At 40.1% G+C, this 22,891-nt stretch overlaps 2 protein-coding genes and 1 long non-coding RNA gene across 11 annotated transcripts in view; 2 read left to right on the forward strand and 1 right to left on the reverse strand.

Moving 5' to 3' along the window:
* SLC12A1 (solute carrier family 12 member 1) overlaps positions 1-2,973 on the forward strand; it is a 47,223-nt gene extending 44,250 nt beyond the window's left edge. For all 3 annotated transcript variants that reach the window (XM_071568895.1, XM_071568896.1, XM_071568894.1), the window contains exons 26-27: positions 1,329-1,396; positions 1,844-2,973. In XM_071568895.1, coding sequence (XP_071424996.1) covers positions 1,329-1,396; positions 1,844-1,979 — 204 coding nt within the window. In that variant the 3' untranslated portion in view covers positions 1,980-2,973. The remainder of the gene's footprint in view (positions 1-1,328; positions 1,397-1,843) is intronic.
* LOC139678227 (uncharacterized) overlaps positions 1-22,891 on the reverse strand; it is a 31,240-nt gene that overhangs the window by 6,979 nt on the left and 1,370 nt on the right. The window contains exons 2-3 of the long non-coding RNA XR_011698990.1: positions 8,962-9,098; positions 3,604-3,739 (exon numbers count right to left, since the gene is read on the reverse strand). This is a non-coding gene — a long non-coding RNA (uncharacterized lncRNA). The remainder of the gene's footprint in view (positions 1-3,603; positions 3,740-8,961; positions 9,099-22,891) is intronic.
* Positions 7,846-18,130, forward strand: DUT (deoxyuridine triphosphatase). Of its 7 annotated transcripts, none has more exons than XM_071568898.1 (8): positions 8,162-8,235; positions 8,673-8,835; positions 10,199-10,290; positions 11,336-11,380; positions 12,824-12,898; positions 13,671-13,741; positions 14,190-14,278; positions 14,987-18,130. In XM_071568898.1, the coding sequence occupies exons 1-7, from the start codon at positions 8,190-8,192 to the stop codon at positions 14,244-14,246; spliced, it is 549 nt and encodes a 182-aa protein (XP_071424999.1). In that variant the 5' UTR covers positions 8,162-8,189; the 3' UTR covers positions 14,247-14,278; positions 14,987-18,130. The 7 variants fall into 7 exon arrangements, with proteins under 7 accessions (XP_071425004.1, XP_071425005.1, XP_071424999.1 ...); XM_071568899.1 differs by having other exon boundaries at positions 14,190-14,274; XM_071568902.1 differs by having other exon boundaries at positions 14,190-14,274; positions 15,355-18,130.

Here is a 22,891-nt window from a genome sequence, read left to right on the forward strand (position 1 = left end):
ACTGCAAACTCTTTCACCCTTAAGAGACAAGTTCTCCTGTAACTCACAGAGAATTAATCTAGCAATTTTATTTATGGTCCCTGTTGGATTAACCTGAGTGCACTGAGAGTTTAGTTATCTCCAGTTTATAGTGCTGGTAACTTACTCAGCAGAGCAAGGATTGTGACTCTGAACTCAGAGCTGCTAGAAGTCACAGCCTGACATATTAACATAAGCAGAAATCAATGGTGATTTAAGATAACACACCGTACCACAGACTGCAGTAGCTGGGAAGAAAAGTGACTGCTCCCTGTGTTACCCTTTTCATGGAGCTGATAAGGTTATGGGAGTCAGCTGTGGGCAGAAAACCTTAGAATTACTCTCAGCTTAAATAATCAAAAATTGAGAGTCAGAGTCCCTAAAATACCTCAGTATAAAAGACAATGGGAACATAATCACAGATATTCTGCACTCTTATGTGTAAAACCAGTGAGGATTCAGCAGAAAGAAAATACATGATTAAGCTTGGTCTTGTCTAGGTCACTAACTAAAGAATCAGAAAAATACCCTATAGGTTGAAAAGACTCAGCAATATGAAAATGCCAAATTGCTCTATAAAACAAGAATAGCAATAAAAACTTTAGCCTACACACCTGGAAAGACATGCCCCTTATCTTCAGAAGTAAGGCTGTTCTGGGAATTTTACAGAGGACATTAGACCACATTTGAAATTCAACAGAGGAAAAGCTGGCAGCACAGATAAAGGGGGATATTATAGGATGACTCTCATGAGGTAACAACTGGCTAAATTATGAGGATTCTTACCTATATAACATGTAAAAGAACAGTGAAATTTCTGTACAGAAGAAAAATTTAAGGTCTGAACTGAGAAAACCTAGCTTTTTACTTTCTCCAGGGACAGAGAAAATAATGTACAAGATCAGTTAAGACACATCTGTCTTACACAAACCTGCCCTGGTCTCTTGTTCCCTATGACTTGCGTTAAGTTATAAAAACTTTGAGGGCCTGAGCCTGACCATAAAGGCTCAATCTCAGAGTAACAGCTGTTTATGCACCATCTCAGTACAAAAATAATCCTTATTGCAGTAAATCTTATACAGGGGTGAACAACTCTGGCCCCAGTATAACTATACTAGTCCAGAAGCATGGCTTAGCCTCATGCTTTGCCATCTCTATGACTCTGGGTCACAGAGCAGACCTGGCTTCCAATGCTGCCAAAGGGACAGCAGAAAATCCTATGGGCAAGGGGTAATGTGGAAGTCCATGAGGTACCAGAACTGAGGATCATTGACCTGACTGATTTGTTTTCCCTGTCTTGTTTTAATCAGAGTTACCGCCAAGTCCGTCTGAATGAACTCCTACAAGAGCATTCCAGAGCAGCCAACCTCATTGTCCTGTGAGTTGCAAGATTTTGGTTCTAACTTGGAGAATAGTGTGTAAAGGGATTCTGGAGTAGAGCAACAGAAACCCTTGGGTTATTTCACTGAGCACAAAAACAACCTTTTAAGTACCTTCTGAAGGACTTGAATCTGGACTGACAGTTCTCTGGGACTACACTAAATGTGAATCTTTCCTGGTAGTCCTTCATAACTTAAAAAAAAGCAGTTTGAGATTGCAATCACAAGCAGTTCATGTCCAGTACAACAAGGTGAGCAAGGGTTTGCACAGTAAGGCCTAATAATAGCTTTGTGCTTTATGATACTAGAACAATCATGTGGTCTAATTATATCGCAGTTGTCTGTGAACAGTTGAAGTTTTCTACTTAGTAATTAGTTGGAAGCATGTTACCTGGGCTACCCCTGCCTTCACAATGATAGTTTTATTTTTCCCTCTGCCTAAACAGGAGCCTCCCTGTGGCAAGAAAAGGAGCAGTGTCTGATTACCTGTATTTGGCTTGGCTAGAAATTCTCTCCAAGAATCTTCCTCCAGTCCTAATGGTCAGAGGCAACCACAAAAATGTACTGACTTTCTATTCTTAGAAAAACATCAGTGTCTAGAATATGCCTTGCTTGATTTCAACATCTACATTTTAATGGCATTGATTTATTAAAGACAAACTTACCTAACACAAATCTAAAACTGAAATAATTGACAGAAATTTTTTTAAAAAACCAAAGCAACACGGCAAAGAATTAGACAGAAAGTGTAGATGGTCCCTGCTGGTGTTAGACTCAAGTACAGGCAAAAGAAGGAAAATCTACCTGTATGTCATATGAAATAGTAAATATTTGGAACACACAAAGAAGAAATTCCTCTGATTTTAAAAGGTATTGAAAATGATTTGATATTTATTCTAGAAAGCCAAAATTAACTGTTACAATACAAAAAGAATTAAATCTATCAATAAATAGTTCTTTCAAATTGCACTATCATAGCTGCTAATAGACATGCAATAGGATTAAAATGAAATGCACCAACTTGTGAGAGAGAAAATAACCTGTTTGGCATCCACCACATCAGTCATAAACTGATAGAATGCAAGTAGAATGCTGCAATGCTGCTTGACTGTCATATTGCCAAAGTAAGACCTATTCCTACAGCAGATGCTTCTACCTAAATTGTTCCACTAATTTAAATTAACTGTAACACTTCTAATTAACTGACAAACAAAAACTTCACATATATAAAAATATGGACTCTACATGAAGAGATTTGATAATGAATTTTCAAGCTCTGACATGGAATGGAATGTATGATTGCAATAATTAAATGTGGTAAGTAAATATCACAAAGAAATTAGTAAAATAATAAATATTCTAAAAATTTTTGCTAGGAATGTTAGGGTTAATACAATCTGACATTATACTTTGATTTAGATACTAGTGATTTATGTGATTAGAAAATAACAAAAACTCCTTAGCTGAGTTGAATGCCTTATTTTTTGATTTATATAAAAGATTTGTCTTATTTTTTGACTTTCTAAATAATATCCATTATACACTAACTTAAAATAAAGGAAATCCATTAAGTTGTGTAATTTTTCTATTTTCTATTCTGCAACATTATGTTACTTTATAATTTCAGCTGTCAAGAAAAACAGCTTCTCTTTTTAATGGGGAAAGCTACATCCTGTGTGTAAGCATTATTTAAATTAAGGAACATCAAGGAACAAGGCTAATTTATTTTCTGTAGTTCTGCAACTCCTTTGCAGAGATCAACTGACATCTGTGCCTCATGAAAGCCAGGGAAGCCTAAATTTCACTGAATATATATTTCAAAGCAGGCCCCAGCTTCCATCTTGCTTGAATTATTAGAATCTAACTTGTGGAGGATCTAGCACTGCATCTCCAAAAATGACAAATATTTAATATTCATATTTTTCTGAGTTCAACAGCAGCAATTCAGCAGAACATAGTAATGTAGCCCAGTATTCCATGCTTTATTTTCTCCATCTACTAAAGGCAGGATATGAAATACTGATATTTTCTCATAATGTTCTTTCTTCACTCCTTCTTACACATTTACAACCAGGTTGAAGGATCATTTTGCAGTTTAACTGCATTACACAGAAATATATTTCCTCCATATTCCAGACTTCCTGCACAGCTCTGAGCAAACCAAAGCTCACATTCTGCATCTGCAAAACGAGGAGATTATTCTCACCCTTCACAGTGACATTAGCAGTGATACTGGAGCTTGTTCCACGCTCTCAGGTCCTTCAGCTTTGTAGAATTGCAATGGCCACCATCCTTTCCCATCTCACTTCAGACACTGCACAGGTATAATCTGCATGTTGCACCTGGTCAATGCAAAGAAAAGAACTCTTAGGGAGGCTTCATAGGCCTTGTGTTTCTTATGATAATCTGCATAAGGACCTGGAGGAATTATACACCTCTATTAAGCCATTTAATTAGGTACATGGGTGGGGATTGTTTCCTAAATATTCTCAAGTACTATAACTCTCAATCCACAGGGAACATTGACCCACATTGTTTTGGGGGGTCTAAGCAGATTCAAAAAGAAAATGAGCACAAAATAAACCAGCAACGGCACAATACTATTCACACTTCTCTCTCACAAACACATTGCTGTGGGCATTGCAACAATAAATACCAAGAGATACTTTTCTAAGTGAGCAGTCATCAAAAAGTAAGTACCAACACATACATTTCTGCAAAATTCCTTGCTTGGACTACAGTGATTAATTAGAAGATATATCCACAAACAGTGTTACGGCATTTATAATAAGCAGCACAAACTGTGAATGCAACAGTGCTTAACCACCTGAAAGTATTATTTCCACAAACTCACAAGTAATTTAAACACAGCAGCATTTCTTGTTCCTCACCAGGATTTCCGAAGTGTGTGCACGACCAATTTGGAGAGCACACTAATTATGGACTATCTTAAATTGCAGCTTTGATTGCAAAATTTTGTTAGTCCACCTACCTCATTTCTCACTCTGTAACCAACACTTTATATAAATTATGCATAAAACAACTGCTGAATTTTAATCATCATGTTAGTAACTAAATTCTAATTAAACATTTGACATCTCTAGAAAAATAGTTCTAATGCTGTCTAGTTCATTTTGAGCTTACATTACACTACCAACTCTGTAGGTTTATATAATTTAGGGTTGATTTGACCAGCCACAACAAAAGCAAGCACAGACAAGGTGACCAGGGACATTAAAGTGTGAAAATACTGTTGTTAGGAAGCAAGAACAAAGAATATTTTGAATTTTCTTCAAAAGCCTAGGCATCCTGCACAGCTAAGCTTGGGCCTAAGGGCCTGTTAAAATGATCCACTATCGCTCCTCTCATCAGTGAATCTTACCTTTCCCTCCTAATGTCAGTGTAGCTCTGACGGGTATCACAGAAGGCATTTCATCACAGTTCAGAGACCATGCTTTCCTTAAATCTTTTTACAACCACTGGCAAGTTGTCCAGCTTTATCACATACCCCTAGAGCATAGTCCAGGTTATGCTGTCCAGAACATCATTCGTCCAACATGCCTTTCACTAGATTTTTCAGTCCCCAACAGAGATTACTTTGGGGGGGTGGGGGGGTGGGGTGTTTATTTCATTTTTAAATCAGCTACCCAGCAGTGCAAGCAGAAAAGTTATCTAACCAAAAAGGCACTGCACTGTGAAGATAAACAACTGCAGCTACGCAAGGCACGGTGCAAAGAGTATGCTGCTGTCACACTTCACACTCAAAGGAGATTCCACTTCATCATCATAATCACAAGGTACAAAGCTCCAGCCACCTGCACAGTAAATTTCTCTAGTCTTAAATCTCTGCAATTTTCATTACATCTTTGAGAAGTCCTACCAAAGGCCTTCCTAGCTAGGCAAAATAATAGACTGCCCTTGCTTCTCAGAAAACCTGACATTAGTCATTTTTTCTCTCTCTTTCTGATTCTATGAGGTATTTCAAGATCTTTAAGGCAAAAGCAGTTTCAGCAACTGATTAGTGGTTTGCAAGCAAGAGACATGTTAGCAGCTAACATGAATTAGCGCTGAAGGTGTAGATAGGGGGCAAACAGCTACAGAGCTTTAGCTATAACTGATTCATTTAACTCCCCTTACCTGTATGTCACCTCCCTGAGGTCCCCAACTTATCAGCAAAGCTGAGAACAGAATCTGAGTAAACCTCAACCTTTTCAGCTTGAAGTTTGGGGTCTTCCTTAAGCTCCTGCCTCTGGTCGATTGGCTGTCACTGGACTTCAGAGAAGTCAGTGTGGATCACTCTGAGATCCTGCTCTCTCTCCCTTGCTACCTTCTTGGCAGGAGATCAAGGAACCCCTGAAATGCTGGAGCTCTTTGCTAAATCAGTGACTCGCCCCTTCCTTGATGAGGAAGGTCAAGGTTTTGTAGCTGTGTTTCAGCAGACACGAGTCCACTGTTCTAGACCTGTGTTGATGCTGGTACCTGGCTGGCACAGCCCCTTGGCAGCTCTGCAGCCCATCAAGACTGCGTGGCCAGCGCTGCTGAGGGAACATCCCACACTGGCCTTGGCTCTGCAAGTTAAAATAGAGACAACAAACAGTAACAGCAAGTTGTAGCTCACATTCTCCACAAATAACAAGAGCAATAGCCCACAGTCATGCCATTGCTGGAATTTCATTAGAGGAAATTCAGTTTCAAACAAAACAAAACTCTAAGGTTGTCTGGAGGGGAGTAAAAAGCAATGGCAAAATTCCACAGCCCCCACACTGTACAGCAAAACATGCAATCAAAAACAGAGCTTCATTATAAACATACTCATCATAACAGCCAAATTACAAACCTTAATCACTGTGAGAGAGACAGCTGTTCTAAGTGAGACCAGGCTGGGAAATCTCTCCTTTAAAGCCACAGTTTTCTCATAATAAAAATGCTCATTTTAACACCAAAACTTCACAGGGAGAATTTTGTGGATTATTAAGCCTGAAAGAAGCTCTGTGTTTCCTTCTGTGTACAACAAAGCATCCTCCACTCCTCCTCTCAATCTAGGTAAAAAGGCAAATAATTCCAATTTATCTCACTATTGTCTTCCAAAATCAGGAGGAAGTGCCCATGGAGAGCAGCACTAATGAGCACTCAAGAATGCAGGAAGGTTGGACAGCTGACTGTCTACAGAGCAAACAAACGTGTTCCCAGGACCAAGGCAAACTCGCCCAGATTCTAACCATTGTTTTCTTTGTTTTGTTTTCATTTACTTGTAAAGATCTGGGGGGAATAGGTGTCACTTTTCTCTTTAATAATATTTTTGATGAGTCCTCCTATCTATTATTCATGCACTTCCAGACTACCTTAAGCACAGTTTAAAACCCAGCCTGCCTCACGGAGCCTGACCATTCATAAAATTAGTGCTTTTTTATACTATAATGCACAATGCAGTTGTAAACTCTGTAAAGTTCTGCTTGTATAAATAACCATTTATAATTAGATATTCATTTAATGCAACCCAATCCTTATTAACTTCAGTTTGTGGATGGCTTACATCAGAAGCCATAAAATATTTAAATAGTATTTTCACATAGGTCTGTGGTACATATGCACACTCAAACAGTGCATACTATTTAGACTGAAAATACCAAACAGGAATAAATGGAAGCCCAAACTGGGACATGCTTCAAAATATTTTTCACAACTGAACTGTGTAGCAAAGGCTTCACTGCCATCTGGCTGCATTTAAAAAATGTAACATAGCAAGGAGACAAGCACATGCACTTAGATCTCAAAAATAAAATTTTAAAAATCACAAACAGTTGCTTGACAGAATTTAGACCAGCAAAGAGAACTCCAACACCCTGCACCTATTTTGCAGAGATGAATACTTCCATCAGACTTGCCAGGAACAGTTTTGAAACTATGAATCCAACTGATAGTCTTATCAGCCCACAGCACAGAGAGGTATGGGAGAATTTAGGGAATTACTTATTCCTATAGAATATACGTATCTGAGAGAGAAAGAGAGGGAGAAATACAGGAAAAATAGGGGGGAAAGTACACCATAGATGGGATGCTGAAAGAGGGCAGAGGGACCTGGATGGTTAGGGGAGTTAAAATGTCTTTTAATAGGTGGTACATCCCCTTGCAGCCTATTCGGGAAGTTTAACACATATAAAGCCTTATTCAATTGCTTCTGGAGTGCTAAGCCTACAAGCACGAAAATCAGACAGTGAAATCGTGAGTCTTCTGCTCCAAGACAGAAAAACAGGGCGGGCCGACCACTGATAGGTTTTCCTATCTACAGAATCAGGGAGGGTTGTTTTCCTTTAATAAGGCAAACGCTTCTGTCATGGCCTGACCATTTCTGAAGGAGGAGTGTCCTGCTCCCTCGATCCTGTGCAATCTGCTATCAGTGAATCCGCTTTAAGGGCGGGATTAGACTGGATGACACCGAGACGTCCCTCACTGCCCCAACCACCCCGTGCTGCAGGGATTGTGTTGGGAACGGGGGCAGCCGCTCCAAGGCCGCTGTGACCGCCCCGCTCCGCCGGCCCCGCCCGCCCGTGCAGCCGCCACCGCGTCCCCCGGCAACGCCGCGCGGCCCGCGGGGTCCGCCCGCGCCGCGGCAGCGCCAGCGCCGTGCCCGCCGAGCGCCGCGGGCCGGGCCAGAGCGGCTGTGCTGGCAGGTACTGCCCGGCCCGGGGCAGAACGGGGCGCCGCCACCTCCGCCCGCGCCCCACGGGCCGTGCGGGCCACGGCGGGCAGGGCCGGGTGGGCGGGCGGTGCTCCGCACACGGCGGCGGCGCGATGATGGCCCAGCACCTCCGGCGGCTCCTGCAGCCCCGCGGGCGCTGTAAGGGGACGGGGGGAAGTCGGGAGGAGCACAGGCTGCCCAGTCCGCGACACGGGCCGTGCGGGAGGGACAGGCTGCCCGGTCCTCGGGGACCCCGGGGCGGTACAGGCTGCCCGGCCCTCGATGGCCCCGGAGCGGTGCGAGGCGGCAAAGGCTGCCCGGCCCTCGGGGGCCCCGGGGCGGTGCGGGGGACACGGGCTGACCCGCCCGGCAGGAGGGACCAGCCCCGCCGGAGGCGCGCGGCCCCTTCACGCGAGCGCGGGGCACCCAGGAGGAGCCGGGCGAGGCCATTGTCACGGGGGCCGGGGGTATTGAGCGTGCGCTGCGCACGGAAAAGTCGCGGCCGGGCCGGTTCCCCCCCTGTTCCAGCCCGCAGTGGGCCGTGCCGGGTTTTGGCGGGCTTTGTCTGTGCCCTCACAGCGTTTCCCGTCCCTCAGCCATGCCCGCATCAGAGGCCATGCCGCTGCCCTCCCCCAGCAAGAGGCAGAAGGGCTCGGGGCCCGGCGAGCAGAGCACACGGCTCCGCTTCACCAAGCTGTCCGAGAATGCCTTCGCCCCCTCCAGGGGCTCCGCGCGGTCTGCGGGCTACGATCTGTACAGGTGAGGGTACCGCGCCTGCGGTACTCGGCGAGCTCTGGGTGGGGGAATCTGCAGCTGAGAGGGCTCTCATGCTTCTTGCCCCCGGGGAGGCTCCCCAGCATTACAGTAGAGAAAGTCAGGACTGACCCTTCAACTCCAGGTATCCTTGGTCCAACCCCGCTGCATCACTGATTCCCTCAGGTGACGATGCAGTTGTTGGCCGAAAGCCAGGCTTGACACACATCCAGCATTGCTGTTCATACCAGCCCTGGCCGGGTGCCTTCCTGGTGAAACAAAAAAAGAGTAGTTGCACGTGGGCCCTGCTTGCTAGCGGTTGTGCTTTTCTGCTTTCCTCTTGGCTGCTGAGTGTAGCAAAGGTGTGACAATTTGATAATGCACTTAGCTGGAAACCATCTGGGTTACTGTACAGACTTAAGTTTCGGTTTGCCTGAATTTATAAATGTTTTTCAGTGGTTTTTGCTATGTTATAAATAGTTGCAGCGAGGCTTTTAGTGGTTTGCACAGTGCTTCTGGGATCAAATACAGTTACTAGTTACATCTGAACTCCTCTGTGCCCTCTTCTATCTTTTCTACTATTACGTAAAATAATCAGCCTGTCTTTTTCTTCCTTTGCCTGATTTCCTTCCTGAAGATTTACTTCAGCACCCTTTTTCTTTGTATTCTTTTGTTCTACCACATTTGGTTTTGTTGTTCCAGTGGCACATTGCAGACCTCAAAAAAGTCTGTTTTATAAAAAACATTTCAGTGCTTCACAGTGTTTAAAAATCGGTTCCTTGCCACAGTCAAGATATAACAAGTATTGTCTCCCCTGCCCTTCATTAAGTCTCCAGTTGGGTACCTTCAGCAAGTTCTTAAAATCTCTGTAGTTTACAGTTCCCAGAATACAATCATGTGAATTATGAACACTCAGACTGCTCAGAAAAAAAATTGTTGCCTAAAATTTAACTTAATACATTATTAATTTTGATTACAATTAGTTTATCTGCTGTAGAAAGCTTAATCAGAGAGTGTGCTATCCTTCAAGTTTCTATTTTTGCACAAAAAAATGCACAGCCATGTTCACCTAATGGTTTCTTTAAACTTGTACTTTTTGTCTATCTTACCACTTAAAAAGCATTTAAAACTGGCAATCGTAAGACAATGTTGTTCAAATGACAGTTCTGAAACCTTAAACCAGCACCATCAAAATGAGAACATCTCCTATTTTAGGATCTGAGTTAGATATGGAACTCTGTAAATATTTCTGTGCAAATTCCATAGTATAAATTCCCAACCAGAATAATTCTGGTAATTTTGTACCTTAAGTTACAGAGAAAATTTTTAAAATATTCTATATAAACTAATGTTTCTTTTTTTAATGTAGTGCCTATGACTGTGTGATACCACCCATGGAAAAGGCTGTAGTGAAAACAGACATTCAAATAGCACTTCCTTCGGGATGCTATGGCCGAGTAGGTGAGTAAAGAAGCAACAAAAAGGCTGCAGAGTCATTCTGGAACAGGTCTGGTGCCATCTGCACATTTAGATTCTGCCTAAAGCTTTCAGAATGAGTCTACACGAAAAAGAGATGCCACGTGCCTGTGTGATGGATCAAGCCTTGTAAGAGACATTTCTTGTCAAATACATTTTAAATTTGGTAAATGTCAAGTGACAAAATAGACAAAAGAGCAAAAATGTTCATGCTCTACTTACAGCTTTAGAGGTTCTGCCATAGTTCACTATTTCTCTGCAGTTTCAAAATTTGAATCACAAAGACCAATTGGTAATGGACATAGAGCAAGTACCTTCCTGGATGTTTAAAAATTAACCCCAAAGTAAGAGTACTAGTGCAGCAGAATTTGACTGCTTTTTGTAACAGAATACTTAAAAGAACCTGTATGTGATTTTTTTTTATTTTGTACATTCTTTTTATGAATTATGTTAAATTCATAAAGTCAAAAAGCAATGACCACTCCAGTGGAAGAGCATGATCAGAGTTTGCCGTGCATTTCTCTTACCTAAAGAAAATTTTGAAGACTATAATTTTTAGCTCCTCATCAAAGTAGACTAAGGTAAGTAAAAACCCAAACCCCTGCACAGAGTTTATCTGTGTAAAATACTGTGTGGTAAGTTGCTTTCCAAATACTGTTTTCCATCATAACTTAAATGGATTGACCGCATAGTCGTTTGAAATAATGCCACACCAGCCATAGTCACCAAAATAAACCCAGAGTCGACAGTTTTTGTCTATTCCAGTTGCCTTCTTTGGAGAAACCTACTCTGCAATTGGTGGTCTAAACAAAGATATGTTTATATCACTTAAAAATTGCAATTTTATTGTAGCCTGTTGCAGCTGGTCTTTTGTTTAATAAATATCTAAATTCTTACAGTAATTTCCCTTAAAATCTTGGTTGTTTTAAAGAGACTGTGGAAGCAGTTCTGTGCAAACACTCTATTTAGCCTATAAATACTGTCTTTTAAAAGAAATTATTATACTTAAAAAAGAATTCTTCTTTTCTAGCACCACGTTCTGGTTTAGCTGCAAAGCACTTCATAGATGTTGGTGGTAAGACTTCTGTTCTTTTTATTAAGACTGTAAATATTGATCCCAGAAGTTTCTTAATTTCACATTGTAATATGTGTAAATAAATAATGCTTCATGGGTAGTCTGGCAAAAGGAGATGACTGAGTAACACCTCAGGGAGCCAGTGCATCGTAATTATTTTTAAAACTGAATTATTACTGATTTTTTAAAATAATAACCATATCACACATTTATAGGCAGTGCCTGCCAGAGAAGTTAGGCATTAAAGATGACTTGTTATTTTGTGCTTTCTCCATTTTAACTAAACATCTAATGTGTAATTCTTTTTAGTCTAGTGTAAGATCTGGATGAATTAAATCAGTCACTCACAGTCTCTTACACACAGAGTATATAGCAGTGATACTCAAAAGGGATGATACAAAGCACTGTAGTAATTTTTTTGCTTCTGGAAAATGTACATGCACAGCACGCCCTGTGTTCTGTTCACTGTTGCTTTTGACAGTGCTCTGTAATTGGTATTCCTTTAAGCAATTGTATATAAGTTAAATACCAGCAAGTTATTCTGGGCACTAGTGCAGAGGTTGTAGGTAACTATGGATCACATGTACTGCAATTTTTTCACACAGCTGAAGAATTAATTACAAAACCAGTTTTCTGTTCTTAAGTGTGCATCTTGTGGTTCAACATTTAAAACTTCAAGGTATAATACACAATACAATTTTCTTTGGTGTTTGTAATCTCTGAGGGTTCTACTTTGTATAAATCTGGGAATGTCTTGGAACAGCATGTAATTTTAGTATTTGAATTATTTCTGCAAGTAGACTTAAATACATACTTGGGTCCACAGGGAGGCCCAAACTCCAGTTTTTCTACTGGAAATGCATCTGACAGAAAAACTCCAAAGAAGCAGAATGTAATTATATTAATGTGCATTGGTAGATAATCTTCTGAACTATGTAGTTAATGCAGTTATACAAAATACAAGAGCAAGCCAGTGTTACAGTCCTGATGCTTGAATACAGCTGAATGATGGTGTTTCTTAAAGCTCTAGATCTGTTATCCTGCAAGAGGTGCAGGAGTTGGGTCTGTGCAAATCCACAGCTCTCAAGTGAAATGTTAAGGAACAGATTTCTGCTTGACACTCCAAAGAGCTGAAGTTAGCAGAACAAATTGAGCCTGAATTTCATCCAGCTGTCTTGATTTCAGATAGGGTATTACAACTAAAATTAGTAGTACAGTGGTAAAACACTTCTTGACATGTGATGGGGTTTTTCAGTTCTTTTTGCAAGGCTGATTAACATTTTTAGAGTCTCAGTATTTGCATATATTCTGCTTAATTGTGCACTAGTAGTAGAAAGGATGTCAGTGTGAGATAGTGCAATCATTTATTAATCTAAACATTAATCTAGCTGTCTGATATACTGACATTTATTAACTGGATATCCCTCTAAATTCTTGTGACAGCTGGTGTTATTGATGAGGATTACAGGGGAAATATCGGTGTCGTACTCTTCAACTTTGGAAAGGAGACTTTTGAAGGTAAGTGTTGAGCTTGGCAGAGCCTGCCTTCAGCCATCTGACTGGGAATGAGAAACTAACTTTTTCTTTAGACGTTTATGCATAGTCAGAATTTGCTGGGAATATTTTTCTTCTTTCAATTAACAAAAAAATAGATACTTAACAATGTCCTGTCAAGGGAATAAAAAAGATTGCACTCATTGCAAATTAAGCAGCTGAAAAAAAACCACCCCCAAAACCACCACACTCCCACAAAAGCAAACCAATGAAACCCCTGCTTGCTAAGCTTTAGATTTTCAGTCTGTACCGAGGTGCAGATTTTATTAAGTTTCCTTCTTTCACTGGAAAAAAGAAATAGTAGCTGAGCAGTATCTGAGATAAAAACTTCTCCAAGATCCTGGGAAACATGAGTAATAAAGATAGGAATTTTCCTTTATCATGCTGTCTCTCTGCAAACAGTCAGTTAAGCCTCAGTGTCCAGTTAAAATGCTGCCATACGGCTGTGTCTCCATCTCTGCAGTACTTGCTCATGGCACTTGTGATGCCAGAGTGTGGCAGCAGGAATGAGTGGAAATGCCTTCAGCTGGTACAACTGCTGACACTTCAACTTAAAAGGACTAAGCACAAGTTTATCTTTACCTGTATTTTTCTGGGTCTGTTAACATCTGCCTAAGTTTCAAATAAGTGCTTTCACTTTTATTACATTCTGATACTCTTGAAAGGAGATTGTCTAAACTCTGTATTGATTGTTCACTTTTTTGAAGGAACTAATAATATCTTTATTTAACTGCAGTTAAAAAAGGGGATAGGATTGCCCAGCTCATCTGTGAACGCATTTATTATCCTGAGCTAGAAGAAGTTGAAGTAAGTTGCCAAAAGAAAATAATTCTGCTATTTTCAGTGATTAATAGTTTAAGATACTTGTATGTAAGATGAAAATTATGGTATAGATCAATACTTTGCTGAAATTACTTTCAGTGTTAAAACTGCATAGCAGCAGTTCTACCAGAATGAAAGTCTTGGTTCCTTGCATGAACTTAGGTGGATTTTTTTGTGTACTTTTCAGAGTTAACAGGTACTTGAGAAACACTTCAGTGTGTACTAGAAACAGTTGGCTCACAATGTGGCATCTGTTTAAACCTCTACAGAAAGTATTCCAAAGTGTCTCATAAAAATTTTTTAGTTTCTCAGTTATAAGCTCTTGTTACTTTTATGTAAATGTACCTTCCTCCATGGTAGACACTACCTGTTGTATAGAAACAAAAAGCAAATTCAGGCACTAAACCAGCTTGTCATAATTGATGTCTTTCAGGCTCTAGATGACACAGAACGTGGCGAAGGTGGCTTTGGTTCTACTGGAAAGAACTGAAAATTACTTGAATACACTTTCTATATGAGTGGGTTTGTTACATTATTTCTAAATTTTCATTTAAATTAGAAATGGGATTTTAGGAGTACGTAAAAATATTTCAGGTTTTATTCTGACTTCTTTGTATCCTCCTATCTATTTTTACAGGCAATGTGTTTGTGTGTATAATGGAGAAATACGCATGACTGGCTTGGTTGATTAGTTGTTCAGTCCTCAACAATAAGAATACGTTGTTGTGTTGATTATACTCTAATAAATTAAAAAATAACTTTATGTTTGATTTTACTCAAACGAAAATGGCCAATTGTTCCCTTGCCACTTTGTGTTAATCTTCTGAAACCTCATCTTTGGTGTGTCTCAGGATTTCATACTGAGGGCCTATTTCATACAGCATCAGTGATAGTACATGTAGTGATATGACTTTCCATTCTGACCCCTGAATAAAGCAAAGATTGCATCTTCTACAACATGTCCAAATACATGTCTGTTTGCTAAAGTACAAAGATAAAATTCTGACTTTGATCCTTAGCTCATCTTTAAGCAGCCAGTTTTTCATTTCTCATATTAAGAGCAAGCAGTAGAGTGTTTGAGCTAAATAACACAACTCATCTGGAAATAACTAATAATATGAAATATGCTGTTGAAATATTTGTTGACAAATCTACTAATATGTTACTGTATGAATTATTGAAGCAGTTCACAAATTGGTTTTTTTAAGTTTGATTTTGTCCTTTTAACAGAGAACTCCTTTGGAATCTGTGCTGAACCTGGTTTGATAAATATGGGAATCTCTTCAATGACTCAAAAACCTTGAGGCAAAAGAACATGCACAGAAGAAAAGAAACAGAAAAGGAAAAAAAATAGTATTGTTCCACTTTACATAAGAGTTAGAAAAAGGCTGTGAGGCTCTTAAACTTTCCTACAGCTGCCAGTATTTTTATATTTTCTTAGATGAAAGGTCACAGGTATGAAATACTGTGCTCTAAGTAGTGTTTCATCAGTGGAAAGGTACGCCCTTTGTAGACTTAAAATGTTCACACCATTCTCCTTGGTAGTCTCAGATGAGAATAATTGGTATTAGTTTTGTGTCCTTTGTGTCCTTTTCTAGGACTAACCATTTTCGGTGAAATAGGCCCAAAATATTTCACATTTCCCTCCCCGAGGACCTGGGAATAAAGTATGAGAGCATTCAGATTCCTTCAGCCATGGGGTAATCATTACATTGACTTGGCAGTGCTGAAACAGTAAGTACATATTTCTGTCTAGGGGAGAAGTCTTTCCCTCCATCAGCATAAAATGCTTATTAGTCTTTGTTGTTGTTGTTCCCTCCCCTCATCACAACACTGTCCTTGCATTTGCATACCCACATCCTCATGAGCAGGCTCACCAGGTCAAACCCTGTTGTAAGCAAGAAGCACATCACACCAATGCAAATTTTGCTGCTCATTTTTCTTCCCACCTCCCAAAGCAAAAACTCAGCAGGGGATACACTGATGCAAATGCTTTTTAGAAGATCCTACAAAATGATTTTTCTTGGAATAGCAATCTCTGAGGCAGAAGTTCAGGTTCTGTTGACAGTCAACATTCGGTGTGTTGGGAAACTGATTTGATTTCCATTTTGAAAATATGCTAATTCTCCAGATTCTGAGATAAGAAGGGATACAATTTTCTAGAACTAGCAGCTCCTGAGATATTCTCTCAGAAACATACATTTACAAATCTGCCTGCTATAAATTGTCAACATAAAACCCAACAACTAAGTGTTACTACTAAAAAAGGCTTACTTATTTTGAAAATTGGTATAGTGGAGTTCCTTTCTGTTGTTTCTCAATACCTAAGCATGTCATGAGTTTTAGATTCCTGCAGGGCCCTCCCCAGTAGGACCTTGGAAAAGTCTGTCTATCTGAAACAAATTCTTTCAAGTTCTCCACACTGAGCTCCTCCCTGTGCACGAAACCATTGCACTAGGGAACAAATCTGATTACTTCCAGTTGGACTATTGGGGTTCTGCTTCCACAGGAGCAGCAAATCTGTGGAAGACAAATCTAACCAGGCAACAAAAGTTACCAATGTAGTGAAAGTTCTTAAGTTGATACTGCTACTGCAGAACAAGGCCTGCATTGACACCTATAGAATCCCAAAATTTACTAAGTTGACAAAGACCTCTGAGATCTTTGACCTACCACCACCTTCCCTACTAGACCATGGCACTAAGTGCCACATTCAGCAACAGTTATATTATTCTGTGGCATGCTAGGAATTTTTCTGATCCATTTAATGTTTTTTAGATCAGCCACTAGATGGCACTTAAAGTTTGCTTTCTTTTCCACTTTTTTCCAGAGATATTTTTCAAAGATCTGTTCATTTATAATTAAGAGTTGATGACTCCCATTGGGACTATGTTGGCAGAAAGCAAGATGCAGCAATATTTGAGTGAAAGCAGGCAAAAGTATAACCATTAAAGCAGGAACAATGACTATAATTTAAATAAGATTTGGGTGGTTGCAGTGTTTGCATAATCCCTCCTGGCATGCAAGAGCAGTAGAGAAGCCTGTGGCTTTGCTCTCCTGCTGCGTTTCAACAAAAATGGAAAATTGTAATGAACAGCAACATTTTTCCTATGTTTCATATTCACTCTCTTACTCCATTCCTTTAAGTGGAATGCAGTCTGCTTAAGGATTGCATTGTAATGAAATTAATGTATAGCTTGGTAAACTCTGCACTGAATCTTCCAAATCTGATGCCTCTGGCTACAAGTTCAGGATATAAATTAAAACTTACTTCATATGTGTTAACCCAGTAAGGGAGGGTTACATATAGTAACTTGAACTATGTCAATTTTTATTAAGGTTCCCTAGTTTCTGTACTGGTTGCTACTGCTGTAATAATGTAGTCTGGAGCTCTTGTATTTGTATTACCCCCCGTCTAATTTTTTTTTAAGTAGCTATCATTGTATCTTGGCTTAAAGATGGTTAAATAAGTTTTGGTAAGTAAACTTCTATGACCCTGCCTATTTCCTGTCCTGTCAAACCTTTCCTTGTAAGAATAACAGTGTCCTTTTATTTGGTGGAGTGTAGCATGATGATTTTGGCAGGCTCAACATTTTTGACTTGCATAAATTTGTGACCTCAAGTGCAAGAAAAGTGAATACTTGCTTAGTGCCTCATGGTTTCTGCCTAAAAAGAAAAGTGTCCACATCACTAACCATTACAATTTCTGAAGGAAAATTATCAGCACACTTATTCCACCTGATTACACATGACTGCACTCCCAAAGGAAAGAATCAGAAATAAAAAATATTTTGCACCTAGTTATGTAAGGTACCAAAAGCCTGGAAATATAGGTCAGAGTGTACTGCCTTCCTGGTTTCTGGAATTGGCACGCATGGCACTTCCCTCACTAACAGCTATTTGGCAATCTCTGCCTCAGTAAGGATGTGATTCTGCAAAGTGTAAGTTTGGGTCTGCTGCTGGGCAAAGAATGTCACTACATGGTTAAAGGCTGCAGGGTCAGGTCTGACATGAATTTATGTAATTATTTTCCTAAACTTTCCCTCCATTAACTGTGTGGTTATTTAGCTTTTTACCACTGAAGTGATGCTTTTCCCCTACTCAGAACACAGCAAGAATGCCTTTTACCCTGTCAAGTCTGAAAAAACACATTAATTTTATAATTAGAGAGCCCTCATCCAGAAAGTAACTACTGTATTTGAATATGTAAAGTATGTTTAAACACACATATGTGAGCTGTATATGCCTACTTGTTGCCCCTTAGATTTTGATGGTTTTTCTCATTATGTCACAAAACTTTAATATTAATCTTTGGCTTTTTAGATAAAATTTGTATAGTAAATATTGTAACAAATAAAAGTTTTGCATCAATTAGTATTGCTTGTAGCCTTGAACTGAAGAAAGTTATCTTTTATCTACTATTGTTTATAGGAAAGGAATTAGTTTGCTTTCATTTTGTAGGAAGAAAAAGGAAAAACAGTCATGAATGTAGCATCATTGGCCAGATTCTTTTAACATGAGTATTTTGTGGTTTATGGATTCCTAGTCTGAAAGGTTGTCTCCAAGTGTCCAAGACAAAATAACTATGTGTCCTAGTTGGAAGGAAACACCTTTCCTTTGCAGCTAAACTAACTGTGCCATGTCTAGGAAGCGTGGCAGTGCAGAGTATCCAGCACTCAGGCCTGACTACACCTCTCTGCCTGCCTAGCTTACCCTCTGGTCATTGCCAAATTACAGGGACCCTTCCTTAGGATGCAGGACAGCATCAAGGAATCCCCATTTTTCAGGTTTTCACAGCAGCAAACACAAAGCACCAGTCTCACTTTCCTACGCTTCCATGTCAAAGCTATGGCTGGCAGCGAGCCAAGCTGTCAGCATTGCAGGTCATTCATGCCACGGAAATTCTGCAAGAATTTTTCGTTCATCCTATCTGTGGCTGTATCATAGCAACACAGGTAGGCTGGAGCAGTGAAAGAGAAGAAGGGGGTGTTTTGTTAAGGGATAAAGTAGAAAATTTTAGTCCTGTTCTTACATTTCTTCTCAACTTGCATTAAGGCATTACTAATGTGAGAAAATTGAAAAAGATGCTGTGACAATGACAGGAAATCATGGATCCAGCAAGAGAACTCATTGCTTTCCCCAGATGTGAAGAGGAGGTGGCTGAATCAGAACAGACTCAGAACTCTCACTTCATTATCCTGGTGAGGTTTGGGATGGAGGTTTTTTGGTCTGATTGATTGGGTTTTGATATTAGTCATATCAATTAAGGTACTAAAAGTTCTCCAGGAAAAACTGGATAAACCTCACTGCCTGGAAGACTGCTACCAAATGAAAGGCCAAACTCCTGCTCCAGGGAGGTAGCAAGGTACCGGTATTTTTGTCAGAAAATCATTCCTCACTGTACATCTTGTTACCAGTTTATAGCCAAGAAAGGCTTTAAGAGTGGCTTTAAGGAGGCCCTCATATTTCTGGAAGCATGACAGATGTGTCTCATCCCAGGTCACCTGCAAAGAGCCTCTAGACTGCTGTCCATACCTTTCCCAAATGCCAGCTGAACAAGGCTGACTAATAGTCAAAACAGGGAAGCTTTCACCATTGTATCTTGAGCAGGCTGGAGATCTGCTGTGTGGGAGAAAGTAGCCTCTGTTTGCATTTACTTTTTGTTTGGATGACCTTTGAGATGCTTCGCATTTATGGAACAGCCTTGACTGAGCAGAAAAACATAACTCAGGCACTTCCAGGTAGTTTGGTTCCTAAACAGGATTTTTGATTTTTCACTTCTGTCTGTCCCTGCCCACCTACTTGCCAACAAAACCTGCCTATTTATTTTTGCATTGTTATTTTCTGCTAATAAAGCCGATTTTAAGACTATGAGAGCTACATTAATAACAATAATAAAAAAATGCACCCCCATACTCCCCAAGCTTGCTATTCAAATGTACACAATATATGTCCAAGGCATTGCTGTGTGTGTATTACAGCATGCAAATGATCACTGATGCCAGGGCTGCATACAAGCTAAATGAAAAATTATTACTCATTTGCAATTATTCCAAAAAATTTTGAGCAGCTGCCAAAATAACAGAACAGCTGGACGAGGAGAGGGATAGGATCTGTTTAAGCTGGCACTCAGGCTAAAGAAACTCATGCAAAGTCACAGCCATGGTTGTCTGGAATACTTTATCGCACTGTTGAGCTGGTGCACAACAACTTGTGTTGTTGCGTGCTAACAACGTCTGCCCAGAAAATGGATCAGTCTTCCAGTTTCCATTATATTTGAGCTGTTGGAGAACACTGAGGGCCTCTAAAGCAACAGATCAACAAAACCTGCCACATCAAAATCAGCACTGTCTGCCTTTGGTTAGGTTTGTTCATTATGACAAGATGTTGTTGACACTAAGCCAGTTAGAAATTATACATGAATCTATTACAAACACTGTGACTGTGCAAATAGAGTAGATGTGGCGAAAGATAATGCTTAACTCGTATTTTATAATCCCTGAGGATCTCCCTGCATAGAACCTTTTCTCCTCATGCCTTTGCTCATTGATCTCTACCTTCTGGGTCACTAAACTTGTCTGCAGGTGTTCCATCAGCTAGCAGGCAATGGTAGGAGTGATTAAATGGGAGCCTGAGAAATTCACATGAAATTTGGTCACCTCTGGTGAACAGTAGAGAAATATTTTAAGCTCCATTTACCTGGTGCAAAAGAAAAGTTCTTACAAATTAGACATCAGAATCAAAATTACACCTAAGAGCAAAACTCCTGGCTCAGCACTATAAAGCATATACCAATAATCCATGGATAACCCCTTTTTTTAGAACTCTGTCATAGGTCTATTAGGTTGCCTGTTCTACTGATAAAAGTACACTACATGGTCTCACTGCTCTGTGCATGTTCCCAAAGTCTGATGCTGTTGCTGGCAAAGCTTTATAGCTTTATTATATTCCTACATTACATAGAGCATTGTGCAAATGCTAAACAAAAGAAAATGACATCCAACTGCTAACAAAGATGTTGGCTATTCAGATTTCCCCTCCTTTCCCATAGCCAAAGTGGCAGTCAGACAAAGGCTTCTGAATCCTTGCTCATTGTGTGAAAAAGAACTCAAACAATCACCAAATGGTATTAATCATGGCCTTCCATAGCTCTATAACTAATATTTTTAAAGTTATCCTGCATCCTAAATATCATTTTCAGCAGCTAGGAACTGTGAAACCAATACAGCCCTCATCAGAATGCTAAGGGTACAGGCATTGCTTTATAACTATTTCTGTTAACTTGAACAGTCTCTATGCACACAGAGCTTCAAGAAAAGGCAGAGGATTGCATATTTTAATAGCTTTGGAGGTATTTTATTGGGTTCATGTTTGTTAATGACCAATACTCAAGGTTAAAAAGAACATTCATATATTTGGCCAGAAGCATTGCCTTGCAAGAAATCAAGATGCCAGGAAGTTATGCTTCATCAGCAGTAGGTGCCCAAGGGATTTGGATAAAAACATTTGGAAGTATTAAATCAATAGCTGTCAAGAGTCCTCTATCTATAAATGCAGTCATTTTCAGTAAACATCTGTTGAGTGTTTTTAATTCACCTAAGGAAAATATGTTGGAATTATGTTTTTTATGTGTTTCTGGGACATGAGATCACAAATTGCCAAAGAACTTTGGCACAATTAAAAGGAGTGAGAGTCAGACAGAACACTTCAAACACTAGTCAGGGCAAATTCTGAATGTTTGCCAAGTGAAATGCAATTGATCAGGGTTTGTGCACTACTTACTACTGAGAGATGACAAAAATCTGTCTAAGGAATAATTACTGAAAGAGACAGCTGTGGGGTGGGACACAGCATTGGCCTCATATGATCTGTATACAAGAAGTCATTAATATAGAGTTACATCTGAGATACAGTATAGTCATAAGACCGAGGGACCTTCTCCCGGAGTCTCTTTTCTCCATTAGAATGAAACACAGAATGTTTCTGTTATTTCACAGGCTCAAAGTTATTCCTAAAGGCAAGAACTAGTCAGATATGTCATAGTGTCCCCAGGGAAGCTGTGGAAACCCCTCTGGCTTGATGCAGACAAAGACAAGAAAAAGCACACCACACAGAACAGCCCTGCATTGGCTGGTGGGTTGAGCAGATGACCTGATGGGTCTTTTTCATCTACAATTTTATTCTGTGGCTTTGATACTGAAATCCCCGTGGACATCCACATTGCTCTTGCTTTCCTGGAAGCTTTAATAAAGGTCTGGTTTGGAACTCAAAATAACTAATACCACTAGTATGGGGTGAGAGGAAACAAGAATGCCAGTGGGAACACGCCCCATCTCGCTAGATAGGTTTATTCCGGCCATGAACAGGCGGATTCCCTGCAACACTTGCAACAATATACACTAACTGCAATGGATGTCAGTATGATGCTTACTTCAATGCAGAAAAAAAAACAGTGTATAAACACTTACAGTACTCTCTACCCCAGATATTGCTTGGATTTATAAGCTCCCATGTCTGGCCTGGTCCAAAGACCTACTCATTAAGAGATGCAGGAATAAATTTAGATATCCTCATTCAGCAACAATCATGTCAGTATTTTTTCTCTACTCTTCACTTAGTCTGTGACTATCACAAGCCTTCTGCCTCTTCACTGTAGCACATTCTGTTGTTAAAGTTGGTACAAACTCACAAAAGCCACTTTGTCACATTTATTCATCAGTCCAAAGACCACACTTTCTACTTTATCCTGTTGCCACTGGAGTTACTCTGGGGCCAACACAATGATAGTTCTACCTCAAGAGTACAGCAGAAAGATTTGCAGTCTCTCTTGTCACCCAAAACTTAGTCACAGTGACAAGGCTTGGTTCTCCCTGCGAGGTACACCACAAGCCCCTAGGACAGGACAGAACCTGTCTGTGAGCAGTTTCTGTTGGTCCATGGAGCACAGCTCTTCAGTGAGCAGTCAGGTTTTCAACAGTTTGCAAAATCTAAAGATATTTTGCCAATATATTAACTAAATCAAACCTGGTAGAATGTAGCTTACAGCAACCCAGATCTGAATCTAGAAATCTAGTCTGTGGAGGAATAGTGGTACCAGAGGAATATTCTGACTCAGCTGGAGCAGCTTCTCAGATC

The sequence above is a fragment of the Pithys albifrons genome, chromosome 13 (genome assembly GCF_047495875.1).
Source record: "Pithys albifrons albifrons isolate INPA30051 chromosome 13, PitAlb_v1, whole genome shotgun sequence".
NCBI classification, from domain to species: Eukaryota; Metazoa; Chordata; class Aves; order Passeriformes; family Thamnophilidae; genus Pithys; species Pithys albifrons.

Excerpts from the sequence above, each read along its gene's own strand:
- DUT (XM_071568904.1), top strand. The coding sequence starts at position 8,190 with ATGATGGCCCAGCACCTCCGGCGGCTCCTGCAGCCCCGCGGGCGCT. Across the intron at positions 11,381-12,823 it reads GCACTTCATAGATGTTGGTG|CTGGTGTTATTGATGAGGAT; the intron begins GTAAGACTTCTG and ends TTCTTGTGACAG. Across the intron at positions 12,899-13,670 it reads TGGAAAGGAGACTTTTGAAG|TTAAAAAAGGGGATAGGATT; the intron begins GTAAGTGTTGAG and ends ATTTAACTGCAG.